The 13,621-nt window shown below is 41.9% G+C and overlaps 2 protein-coding genes across 2 annotated transcripts in view; both read left to right on the forward strand.

Moving 5' to 3' along the window:
• The window catches only part of LOC311232594 (tripartite motif-containing protein 14-like), a gene marked incomplete at both ends in the record, with an annotated part of 407,443 nt that overhangs the window by 117,173 nt on the left and 276,649 nt on the right, over positions 1–13,621 (forward strand). The window lies entirely within an intron of this gene.
• Positions 1–13,621, forward strand: part of ndufaf5 (NADH:ubiquinone oxidoreductase complex assembly factor 5) — a 29,412-nt gene that overhangs the window by 11,538 nt on the left and 4,253 nt on the right. Inside the window, exons 6-9 of the mRNA XM_084318000.1 lie at positions 2,170–2,209; positions 6,892–7,089; positions 10,056–10,116; positions 10,351–10,434. Coding sequence (XP_084174126.1) covers positions 2,170–2,209; positions 6,892–7,089; positions 10,056–10,116; positions 10,351–10,434 — 383 coding nt within the window. The remainder of the gene's footprint in view (positions 1–2,169; positions 2,210–6,891; positions 7,090–10,055; positions 10,117–10,350; positions 10,435–13,621) is intronic.

Raw genomic sequence — 13,621 nt, forward strand, 5'->3', positions numbered from 1 at the left:
GGCAGCCGGATAGCTTTCTACTGAACGCACACAGAGAGGAAATCGGTATCTTCTAGGGCTGACCCCTATTAGTCGATTAGTCGACTAATCGGTCGAAAGGAGCCGTAGTCGACTGCCAACCTCTTAGTCGAATACAAAAAAATATATATATATATATATATATAATTTTTTTTTTTTTTTTTTATCATTCTTTCCAAAAGAAGAGAGGCCTAGACGCGTGGCTAACGCTAATGGCACGCATACCAGAGGCTAACTGCCTACGAGAAAACAGGCACAGAGGCACTTAAAGAGGATTTCACCCATCTAATGAACACACTAGACTAGACAAATATCAAGATGTATCCATCAGTGGACCAATTGCATGCTTTCGCAGAGGACAAGAAGCCTTCAGTCGACTCCTTCAGACATTAAGCACCCCCCACAGCCCAAATGGAATGATAAAAAAAATGTAAATAAAAATTTAAATATAGGCCTATTATATATATATATATTTATTTTTTTAGTCGACCAATAGTCGACTAACGGCAAATTTTGGCCAATCATAGTCGACCATCCAAATCCTTAGTCGGGGACAGCCCTATTATCTTCTCGTCTGACTCTGGAGAAGACGGTGAGCTCGTTTCCCCATGATGTCGGCGTGTTCCTTTAAGACGTGTTCCGTAGACAAACAACGGCCTCTTTGAACTGCTGCGGTCAGGCAAGCGATACCGGAGTCTCATGGCCAGTACAGAGAGACTCAGAAGGAGCTTCTATCCCCAGGCCATCAGGATGCTCAATGAACAATGACACTATGTAACAACAACCCATCATCTACACACACTGCACACACATCCACATGTACACACCCACTTTAAACAAACACTCACCTTACCACTCACTGTATTCACTTTAGACACTTTAACACACTTTATATTTATCTATTATTAAAGAGATTTGCACCACATTCATACCTCATTTGTACCTCTGCATTGTACCTCACTGTTACTCATGTTACTCTGTATTGTATATTGTTTATATGTATATTGACTTTACTTACTTTTTACTTACTTCTTAATGACTTTTGTTTTTTAACTTACTTTCTTTTTACTGTATGTAGCACACTCTCAGGGGCTCATATACAGAAACAAGCATTTCACCATAAAGTATTCTGTATTTTGTTGTGACAAATAATAAACAAACTTGAAAGTTGAAACTAGATGTAAACATCATGCATTTCATGTTCCAGTGTAACTTTGATCTGATGTCATGTTCCAGTGTAACTTTGATCTGATGTCATGTTCCAGTGTAACTTTGATCTGATTTCATGTTCCAGTGTAAGTTCCAGTGTAACTTTGATCTGATTTCATGTTCCAGTGTAAGTTCCAGTGTAACTTTGATCTGATTTCATGTTCCAGTGTAACTTTGATCTGATTTCATGTTCCAGTGTAACTTTGATCTGATTTCATGTTCCAGTGTAACTTTGATCTGATTTCATGTTCCAGTGTAAGTTCCAGTGTAACTTTGATCTGATTTCATGTTCCAGTGTAACTTTGATCTGATTTCATGTTCCAGTGTAACTTTGATCTGATTTCATGTTCCAGTGTAAGTTCCAGTGTAACTTTGATCTGATGTCATGTTCCAGTGTAACTTTGATCTGATGTCATGTTCCAGTGTAACTTTGATCTGATTTCATGTTCCAGTGTAACTTTGATCTGATTTCATGTTCCAGTGTAACTTTGATCTGATTTCATGTTCCAGTGTAAGTTCCAGTGTAACTTTGATCTGATTTCATGTTCCAGTGTAACTTTGATCTGATTTCATGTTCCAGTGTAACTTTGATCTGATTTCATGTTCCAGTGTAAGTTCCAGTGTAACTTTGATCTGATGTCATGTTCCAGTGTAACTTTGATCTGATTTCATGTTCCAGTGTAACTTTGATCTGATGTCATGTTCCAGTGTAAGTTCCAGTGTAACTTTGATCTGATGTCATGTTCCAGTGTAACTTTGATCTGATGTCATGTTCCAGTGTAACTTTGATCTGATGTCATGTTCCAGTGTAACTTTGATCTGATGTCATGTTCCAGTGTAACTTTGATCTGATGTCATGTTCCAGTGTAACTTTGATCTGATGTCATGTTCCAGTGTAACTTTGATCTGATTGTCAACGTTCTGTGTCTCTGCTCCCCCCAGTCTGCACTGGACCAATGACCTGCCGGGAGCCCTGAGACAGGTAGTCATGACAACGATCCCCATGACAACCTTCAACCCTTTTGACGCCACAGCAAATGTATAAAAGAAAGAAAGCTCCAAGGGATGTATAATCATTTAGACTAGATTAGATTATATAAATGCAGTCCATTTAGATTAGATTAGATTATATGAATGCAGTCCGATTAGATTAGATTATATAAATGCAGTCCAATTAGATTTGATTAGATTATATAAATGCAGTCCAATTAGATTAGATTATATAAATGCAGTCCACTTAGACTGGATTAGATTATATTATATAAATGCAGTCCAATTAGATTAGATTAGATTATATAAATGCAGTCCACTTAGACTGGATTAGATTAGATTATATAAATGCAGTCCGATTAGATTATATTATATAAATGCAGTCCGATTAGATTAGATTATATAAATGCAGTCCGATTAGATTAGATTATATAAATGCAGTCCATTTAGACTAGATTATATTATATTATATAAATGCAGTCCATTTAGACTAGATTAGATTATATAAATGCAGTCCATTTAGATTAGATTCAAATGTATTGTCATCATACAGCACAAGTACAGTACAACGGAAATAACTTTAGCCTACAATATACTGGTGATTAAACTGGGTACAAATTAGTACTACTGAGTAATGGTGCTAATCAGATGCATGTACAGAGTTGTAGTATAATATGTGCAGTGATACAGGTGTAAAGTAGTAGTAAGTCATATACTGGCCAGCAGCGTAACTAGTAAGAGTAGGATATGTACAGATATAGATATAGTATCTACAGATATGTAGAAGGACTATGTGCAGGAAAATAGAGACAGGTGTGGATAGATATATATGCATGAGAAGAATATATATATATATATATATATATATATATATATTAGTGCTGTCAGGCGATTAAAAAGATTTATCTAATTAATTACAGGATTTGTAATTAATTAATCTAATTAATCACATTTTAATCGCATAACCATTTTAGGCCTGATATTCGATATTCTATAATCATATTTCAAATTGCATGTGTCCGGATGGCAGAATTCAGTACTGTATCTAGTACAAAACCTTCTGTTTAATCATCTTTCCTTTATTTATTTGCTTAGATTTTTCAGGTCTGGTCAATTTGAGCATGTTGTTATTCACAGTCAAAGATACATTTTCTTTTATTGATATTCTCATTTGGTTCATTACAATTGACTCAAGCCTAGTAACAGACACAGTATTTCTGACACTGGGAATACATTCCCTGAGATCCATAGATGTCCCTAGAATCAGATACCAAGAACATGCAAATGGACCATATTAAAAAAAAGTCTGTAAATGTGTATTCTACGTTCTTATGGAATTAATGAGATAAAAAAATTAATAAATAAATAAACCTTATTTTTTATTAATTTAGAGTACATTTTCATAACGCGATAATTTTCGGTGTAATTAATTAATCTAATTAACGCGATAAACTGACAGCCCTAATATATATATATATAGTATATACAGCATTTGATATATGATATATATATATATATGCGGTAAATATAAATATGTGGTATATACATCACTGTTGTACATGCTATCATACAGAGTATATGGGTAGACTATAGTATGAGGTAGGTAGTTATAAGTATTATGATTACTATGATTACAGTTGTAAGCAGTGAAAGCAGTAGGAGTTCAGAGTCTTAATTGATACAAGCTAATAATTTAGCTTGTAGATGTCATAAAGGGGATTATCATATAAAGGGGATGGCAGATGACAATATAAACAGCTGCTGGTTGAGGAGCAAAATGTGTTGGACAAGTATTATCTTGATTTAATTAAAGGCGCTGTAAGTGTTTTGTTTCTTCTGTCCAAATACATTTTCTGGTATCCTGTTCCCACTTTATCCAATCAGGACAGAGAACTCTTATTGACAAATATGTGCTTGAAACAAGTAAAGTATAATCTGCGAGTGCAGTGAGCTAATTTGGCTTGGCAAGATTTCTTGAAATAAGTACAAATATCTAGGGTTCTCTCTCCTGATTGGATAATATGGGAAGGGATACCAGGAAATGTATTTCCTGTTTACTGCAGAGCGGAGAGACTGGGAGACCCATGGTACTGACCAGACACTCTATATCAGTGATGAGCTTTTGGAATGTAGAGCTATTTAACAATAGTTAAATAATAATATAATTATATATATATATATAATTGCTTTACATATGAGTGCAATCCAAGGCACACGTTGGAAAACACTGCTAATAATGAGTGTAACAGCACAGAATTACAAATCAGTATCAAGTAGTATGAAGTATCTGCTATGGCACTATTGCCCCCTGGTGGCCATTATCCTACCACATTGAGAATGGGCCAAGAGCTGCATGTCCATCTCTAGACAGAGCTCAATCTGGAGTCTTGGAATAATATTGGGAGGAGGGGGGGGGGGGGGGGGGATAACTAGCTCCCCTAGTGGTGGATTCAGTATTGCACCAGCTACTGAAATTATTTTACTAAATTGTTTGTTTTTTTCAGGATAGAATACAACTTAAAAAGGTGCTATAAATGTTATCTGATTTCTCCTGATTGGATGAAGTGGGAACGGGATACCAGAAAATATATCTGTTTACTGCAGAGTGGAGGGGCTGGGACACCCATGTTACTGACAAAACACTCAGTGATGAATAGAATAGAATAGAAATAGAAGTACTTTATTGATCCACAGTAACCATTTAGGTAGTCAAAAATCACAAATAATACCAAAAATACAGTCAGGGATATACATTCTAAGATATGTATATACATTCTAAAATATACAGTAATAAGTGTAAAATTGTAACATTTCGATTTTAAAGAGTAAAAGTCCATGGAAGATTATGTCAGAGTTGTACTGTCACTCTGTGCTCAGTGAGGCAGGGAGGCACAGTGATACCTTATATAGTCTGATGGCTGTTGGATTGAAGGACTTCCTGTGCCGTTCAGTGTTGCATCTTGGGAGTCTTAGCCTAACATTGAACATGCTCCTTCTGTCAGCCAAGTCCGTGTGTAGTGGGTGGGAGGGGTTGTCCATGATGGCGTGGAGCTTAGCAAGGCTCCTCTTCTCTGACACCACCGCCAGAGAGTCTAGCTCCACCCCCACCACGTTACTGGCCTTCCTGACCAGCTTTTACAGCCTGTTTGTGTCACGCGCTCTCAGTCCGCTGCCCCAGCAGGTCACTGCGTACAAGATAGAACATCCTCAACATCCTTGTACAGACGTTGAAAGAAGTAGCCTTCTCAGAGTTCTGAGGAAGTAGAGTCGGCTCTGGCCCTTCTTGTAGAGTGCCTCAGCGTGTTTTGACCCATGTTTTAACATCTATAGCACCTTTAAGTTATATTCTATCCTGGCGGCTAAGTGGCGCAGTGGGCAAGGCGCTCGCCACTAACGCAGGAGATGCTGGGTTCGAGCCCAGCTCTCGGCGTTGCTACCGGCTTGGCTGGTCGTTCATACTAACACAATTGGGCAGTGTTAGAGGGTGGGAAAGCTGATGGGTGGGGATCGGACGTTGTGGACAGTGACTCCTACAGGTCGGTTGGTGCGCCTGTGTACAGCAGAATCAGGAAGCAACGGGGCCTCCCACGCGTTACTCCTCCTCGCCACTGAGAGATCGCGCTGTTCAGGTGAAAAGATGCGACAGGCTGCCTCCTCGTGTACCGGAGGGGACACGTGATGCAAGGCTTCTGTCCTCACTGCAGCCGACCAGTGGGAGGCATGGTCTAACAACGTTCGAGACAGGGGAGGGGAGAATTGAAGGGAGATTGGTGAGGCGAAATCGGGATGGGAGAAATATAAGAAAAATGAGGAGGAAAAAGTAGATAAAAAATAAAATAAAAATTATATTCTATCCTGAAACACTGAAATACACACGGCACTAGAGTCTGCAGGGTTTAGTGGTTAAACTAGGCTCCTCCCACTTAGTCGGGTGTTCTGTGAGCCGACCGGACTCTGCGTCGTGGCATGTCCGCCCTCGTTTGAGGTTTCATAGTCGAGCGTATGAGTCTGGTTAGTGGTGTGTCGGGGGGGGTATGAGTCTGTGTTTAGTGGTGTGTCGGGGGGGTATGAGTCTGTGTTTAGTGGTGTGTCGGGGGGGTATGAGTCTGTGTGTTTAGTGGTGTGTCGGGGGGGTATGAGTCTGTGTGTTTAGTGGTGTGTCGGGGGGGTATGAGTCTGTGTTTAGTGGTGTGTCTGGGGGGGTATGAGTCTGTGTGGTTAGTGGTGTGTCGGGGGGGTATGAGTCTGTGTGTTTAGTGGTGTGTCGGGGGGGTATGAGTCTGTGTTTAGTGGTGTGTCGGGGGGGGGGTATGAGTGTGTGTGATTAGTGGTGTGTCGGGGGGGTATGAGTCTGTGTGGTTAGTGGTGTGTCGGGGGGGGGTATGAGTGTGTGTGATTAGTGGTGTGTCGGGGGGGTATGAGTCTGTGTGTTTAGTGGTGTGTCGGGGGGGTATGAGTCTGTGTGTTTAGTGGTGTGTCGGGGGGGTATGAGTCTGTGTGGTTAGTGGTGTGTCGGGGGGGTATGAGTCTGTGGTTAGTGGTGTGTCGGGGGGGTATGAGTCTGTGGTTAGTGGTGTGTCGGGGGGGTATGAGTCTGTGTGTTTAGTGGTGTGTCGGGTGGGGTATGAGTCTGTGGCTGAAGTCTCTCCCCCCCCCCCCCCCCTCCCCCCTCAGATCCAGCAGGCCCTGAAGCCAGACGGGGTGTTCATCGGGGCCATGGCGGGTGGGGAGACCCTGTACGAGCTGCGCTGCTCGCTGCAGCTGGCCGAGACGGAGCGGGAGGGAGGCTTCGCCCCCCACGTCTCCCCCTACACGGCGGTCACGGACCTGGGTAACCTGCTGGGCCAGGCCGGCTTCTGCATGCTCACCGTGGTGAGGCTCGGGGGGGGGGGGGGGGGGGGGGGGGGGCGGGGTTAACCACACTATAGACGGTTAACCTTTCACTACCACACTATAGACTTGCCCCACAATGGTGGAATGAACTGCCCACCTCAGTTAGGACAGTTAGAAACACGTCCAATCTTTCGCCGTCGACTAAAGACGCACTTCTTCAACCATTATCTGAATAAAAAAAAAAAAATGGGATGTCCGATATTATCGGCCGACCGATATTATCGGCCGATATCGGCAGTAAAATGTGATATCGGAAAATATCGGTATCGGTTTAAAAAAAATTAAAAACGATAACAATATTGCATCCAGTGAAATTATTAGTTACCTGAAATTATTCCGTTTTTTTGGGGGGGAAACCCTGCATATATCGGTATCGGTTGATATCGGTTGATATCGGTATCGGAAATTAAGAGTTGGACAATATCGGAATATCGGTATCGGTAAAAAAGCCAATATCGAGCATCCCTAAAAAAAATTAAATAAAATTCTAACCCTAACTAACCATGTTGGCATGCACTTGTCCTAATAAACTAACCTACACTGTAGCACTCAACACTTTGATGAACATTGTTACTCAGCTGATAGAGTTGTGCCCTTCCTGATGGCTTGTCGTACAGAACTTGTAAGTCGCTTTGGATAAAAGCGTTCAGCTAAATGACTAAATGTAAATGTAAAATAGACGGTTAACCTTTCACTACCACACTACAGAAGGTTAACCCTTTCACTACCACACTACAGACGGTTAACCTTTCATTACCACACTACAGAAGGTTAACCTTTCACTACCACACTACAGAAAGTTAACCTATTCACTACCACACTACAGAAGGTTAACCTTTCACTACCACACTACAGAAGGTTAACCTTTCACTACCACACTACAGAAGGTTAACCTTTCACTACCACACTACAGAAGGTTAACCTTTCACTACCACACTACAGAAGGGTAACCTATTCACTACCACACTACAGAAGGTTAACCTATTCACTACCACACTACAGAAGGTTAACCTTTCACTACCACACTACAGAAGGTTAACCTTTCACTACCACACTACAGAAGGTTAACCTTTCACTAACACACTACAGACGGTTAACCTTTCACTACCACACTACAGAAGGTTAACCTTTCACTACCACACTACAGAAGGTTAACCCTTTCACTACCACACTACAGACGGTTAACCTTTCACTACCACACTACAGAAGGTTAACCTTTCACTACCACACTACAGAAGGTTAACCTTTCACTAACACACTACAGACGGTTAACCTTTCACTACCACACTACAGAAGGTTAACCTTTCACTACCACACTACAGAAGGTTAACCCTTTCACTACCACACTACAGACGGTTAACCTTTCACTACCACACTACAGAAGGTTAACCCTTTCACTACCACACTACAGACGGTTAACCTTTCACTACCACACTACAGAAGGTTAACCTATTCACTACCACACTACAGAAGGTTAACCTATTCACTACCACACTACAGAAGGTTAACCTTTCACTACCACACTACAGAAGGTTAACCCTTTCACTACCACACTACAGAAGGTTAACCTTTCACGACCACACTACAGAAGGTTAACCGTTCACTACCACACTATAGAAGGTTAACCTTTCACTACCACACTACAGAAGGTTAACCTTTCACTACCACACTACAGAAGGTTAACCCTTTCACTACCACACTACAGAAGGTTAACCTTTCACTACCACACTACAGAAGGTTAACCTTTCACTACCACACTACAGAAGGTTAACCTTTCACTACCACACACTACAGAAGGTTAACCCTTTCACTAACACACTACAGACGGTTAACCTTTCACTACCACACTACAGACGGTTAACCTTTCACTACCACACTACATACGGTTAACCTTTCACTACCACACACTACAGAAGGTTAACCCTTTCACTACCACACTACAGAAGGTTAACCCTTTCACTACAACACTACAGAGGGTTAACCTTTCACTACCACACTACAGAAGGTTAACCCTTTCACTACCACACTACAGAAGGTTAACCTTTCACTACCACACTACAGAAGGTTAACCGTCTGTAGTGTGGTTGTGAAAGGGTTAACCATTTGTTGTGTGGCAGTGGAAGGGTTAACCTTCTGTATTGTCGCAGTGAAAGGGTTAACCCTTTGGTAACACATCGACGGAAGGCTTCTTGTCCTCTGCGAAAGCATGCAATTGGTCCACTGATGGATACATCTTGATATTTGTCTAGTCTAGTGTGTTCATTCGACGGGTGAAATCCTCTTTCAGTGCCTCTGTGCCTGTTTTCTTAGGCAGTTAGCCTCGCTGGTGCCATTAGTGTTAGTCACGCTTCTAGGCCTCTTTTCTTTTGGAAAGAATGATTAAAAAAAAAAGAATAATATATATATATATATATATAAGACATTTCTTTTGCATTCGACTAAGAGGTTGGCAGTCGACTACGGCTCCTTTCGATCGATTAGTAGACTATTCTACTAATCGGGGTCAGCCCTGAGTCAGGACAGCTGAAAACAGACCAATTCTCCGCCGTCAACTAAAAAACACACTTCAATCAATATCTGAAATGAACGGGGGGGGGGGGGCGGAAACACACACTAACCTTTGTGCTCTCTTTTAATATCATGCACTCTTCCACTAATTAATCTACCGTGCCTATATTACTACCTACTATACTAATATGTCTCTACTACTCTGCATTCAACACTGCAGCACCCAGGTTTCAACACTGTTTGATGAACATTGTTACTCAGCTGAAAGAGTCGTACCCTTTCCTTCTGACCTGTCGTACAGAACCTGTAAGTCACTTTGGATAAAGGTGTCTTGGCTAAATGACTCAATGTGACATGTAAATGTGAATGTAAATGAATCCTAGTCTAGATGTCACCTGGACTAACGGGAACCTTTTCATCTCCCATGTTTGCTGCAGGACATCGACGACATTCAGGTCCACTATCCTGGTGTCACTAATGTCATGAGTGACTTGCAAGGTAAAGACACATCTGCCCAGTCTGTCCCAGGAGTCAATGACCCTTAAAACTAACCTTACTGTCTTTTACTGTTATGTACTTTACTGCTATGTCTAATGCTACTATCTACTATACTGCCTATGTCTATGTACACAATTTGTAAGTCACTTTGGATAAGCTAAATGACTAAATGTAAACGTGGTAATCTCTCGTGTGGTTAAGCTGGTGTTTTCTGGTCTTCTCACCTCGTTCAAGGCATGGGTGAGAGCAACTGTTCCTGGAACAGGAAGCCACTGTTGCACAGAGACACCATTTTAGCTGCGGCAGCCATTTACAAAGGTGAGTGTTTTTTTTGTTTTATTGTGGATCCCCATTAGTCTACTACACCAAAGTGAGACTACTCTTCCTGGGGTGCAAACATTTCAAATACAAACACAAAAAAAACTTAAATAAAAATATAAAACCACCAACATTGAAGTACTCACAAGAAAACATCACAACAAACAAAATGAGTGAATCAAAGCTCACTCAATATTCATAAGTGAATGAATGAATGAATGAATGAATGAAAACTTTATTAACAGATTGCAGAATGGGTACAGTACAGTACAGCTCAATACATACAATTGTTAAGGGGATGCAGACCAGAGAAAGACTTTCGTCTTGTTTACATCAGGGTCCCCCATTTTCAATTCATCGTAAAGTCAGTAAACACTGTGGCGCAAAAAGTGTCGGATATTGTATTTTTTTTTACTATATGAAGCACAATCTCCGGAAGGTCATACAGAACCAAGCATTTCACTGTAATGTACTTTATGTGACAAATAAAACAAAACTTGATATGATAAGATATTCCTTTATTGATCCCCTTGGGGAAATATCAGGCGTCGATTTTTATATCTGTACTGTATATCTGTATATCTGTATGTCATAAATGTCATGATGAATTGAAAATGGGGGACCCTGATGTAAACAAGACGAAAGTCTTTCTCTGGTCTGCATCCCCTTAACAATTATGTGTATTGAGCCGTACTCTATTGTACCCATTCTGCAATCTGTTAAATAAAGTTTTCAATCAATCAACCAAAACAGCAGCATGGGGGAGGGGAGGTACAGGCATGGGCAGGGTAGTAGTAGAAAGACATATAGGCAATACAATTATATCTGAATATAGAAATATGAGAAAAGATAAATAGTGTACATAAAGGTGCCCTATCGGTTATATTACATGTTACAATAAATACAGGCAATAAAGAACTTGGATCTGAATCTATACTATGAGTAAGAGTACAGTAGATGGTAAACGCAAGGTCTTCCCACTCGGCCTTCGTGGCACTACAGTGGCTTGAGATCGCAGGAGCCAATCACTACTGACGGTGATGTCGTGGGCGTGCATGCAGCGTCCACGGTCTTACAGGTTACAGGTGATGTCGTGTGCAATCATGCATGCAGCGTCCACGGTCTTACAGGTTACAGGTGATGTCGTGTGCGTGCATGCAGCTTCCACGGTCTTACAGGTTACAGGTGATGTCGTGGGCATGCATGCATGCATCGTCCACGGTCTTACAGGTTACAGGTGATGTCGTGTGCGTGCATGCATGCAGCGTCCACGGTCTTACAGGTTACAGGTGATGTCGTGGGCGTGCATGCATGCAGCGTCCACGGTCTTACAGGTTACAGGTGATGTCGTGGGCGTGCATGCAGCTTCCACGGTCTTACAGGTTACAGGTGATGTCGTGGGCGTGCATGCAGCGTCCACGGTCTTACAGGTTACAGGTGATGTCGTGGGCGTGCATGCATGCAGCGTCCACGGTCTTACAGGTTACAGGTGATGTCGTGGGCGTGCGTGCATGCAGCGTCCACGGTCTTACAGGTTACAGGTGATGTCGTGTGCGTGCATGCAGCGTCCACGGTCTTACAGGTTACAGGTGATGTCGTGTGCGTGCATGCAGCGTCCACGGTCTTACAGGTTACAGGTGATGTCGTGGGCGTGCATGCATGCAGCTTCCACGGTCTTACAGGTTACAGGTGATGTCGTGGGCGTGCATGCATCGTCCACGGTCTTACAGGTTACAGGTGATGTCGTGGGCGTGCATGCATGCAGCGTCCACGGTCTTACAGGTTACAGGTGATGTCGTGGGCGTGCATGCAGCTTCCACGGTCTTACAGGTTACAGGTGATGTCGTGGGCGTGCATGCAGCGTCCACGGTCTTACAGGTTACAGGTGATGTCGTGGGCGTGCATGCAGCGTCCACGGTCTTACAGGTTACAGGTGATGTCGTGGGCGTGCATGCAGCGTCCACGGTCTTACAGGTTACAGGTGATGTCGTGGGCGTGCATGCAGCGTCCACGGTCTTACAGGTTACAGGTGATGTCGTGGGCGTGCATGCAGCTTCCACGGTCTTACAGAGCCCTAAAGGTGACGTAACATTCAGCCACTAGATAACATTGATCAATAGAAGTGGCTCAGGAGGTAGAGCGGTCGTCTGGTAATAATCGGTAGGTTCCCGGTTCGATTCCCGCAGCGTGTCATAGTGTCCTTGAGCAAGACCCTTAACCCTTAACCCCTGATTGCTCCCGATGAGCAGGTGGGCACCTTGCGTGGTCACCTTGCGACGTTGGCGTGTGAATGTGTGAGTGAATGGGTGAACGTGAGGAGCAAAATTGTAAGGCGCTTTGGACAAAAACGCTATATAAATGCACACACATTTACCATTTACAAGTGCTATTCCATTTTTTGTGGGAAAAATGCGATGTCTGTAAAAAATGATAATCAAGACATGAATGTAACAAATCACGTTCATCTTGAACAATCTAAAAGAGTCAAGGTGGAGGCAGACAGTGAAGGTGCTACACAGTGAACCTTTTGGTTTAATTCTTACTTAATGTTTACTTGATTTCACCTACAATTTACACACTTTACACACAATAGCTACACACTTGTGGGTCCAGTGGACCAGAACACCACATACCGTAATTCCTCTAATAGTAACCGGTATTTAATAAAAAAACGGGTCTCTATTAATGACCGGGTGCGCTGTTGAGCTAAGCAATTAGAAGCCGGGTTTCATGTATATTAGAGGAATTACGGTATTTCCCTCAACTGATTTACCATAGGCAATATATTTAGTTATTGTTGTTATATGCTGGCCTGGCTGTGCAGTAAATACCATATAATGGTATGGTGTTAATGTTTACCAAGAGAGTAAGCCTACCTCAGAATTGTATAAAACGAAGTTATTATTATTATTATTATTATTATTATTATTATTATCATACCAGTATTGTGATTGCACTATTTTACTTTATTTTACTTTTTTTGACCACCTGTAATTGCACTGTTTACTACCGTATTTCATACAGTACTTGGTTTCAATAAATGAACCCAGTACATTTTACTGGGTTCAAACTGACACAAAATGTTGATTTATTCATTATGATCTGTTTGAAAATTAGAAATATAGGCCTCCCTCTTATACAGGCCTCCTCCTAATACAAGCCTGGTATCCGCTACAGTTGAAACAAA

This window comes from Notolepis coatsorum, assembly GCF_963971535.1.
Source record: "Notolepis coatsorum genome assembly, chromosome: 7".
Taxonomy (NCBI): Eukaryota; Metazoa; Chordata; class Actinopteri; order Aulopiformes; family Paralepididae; genus Notolepis; species Notolepis coatsorum.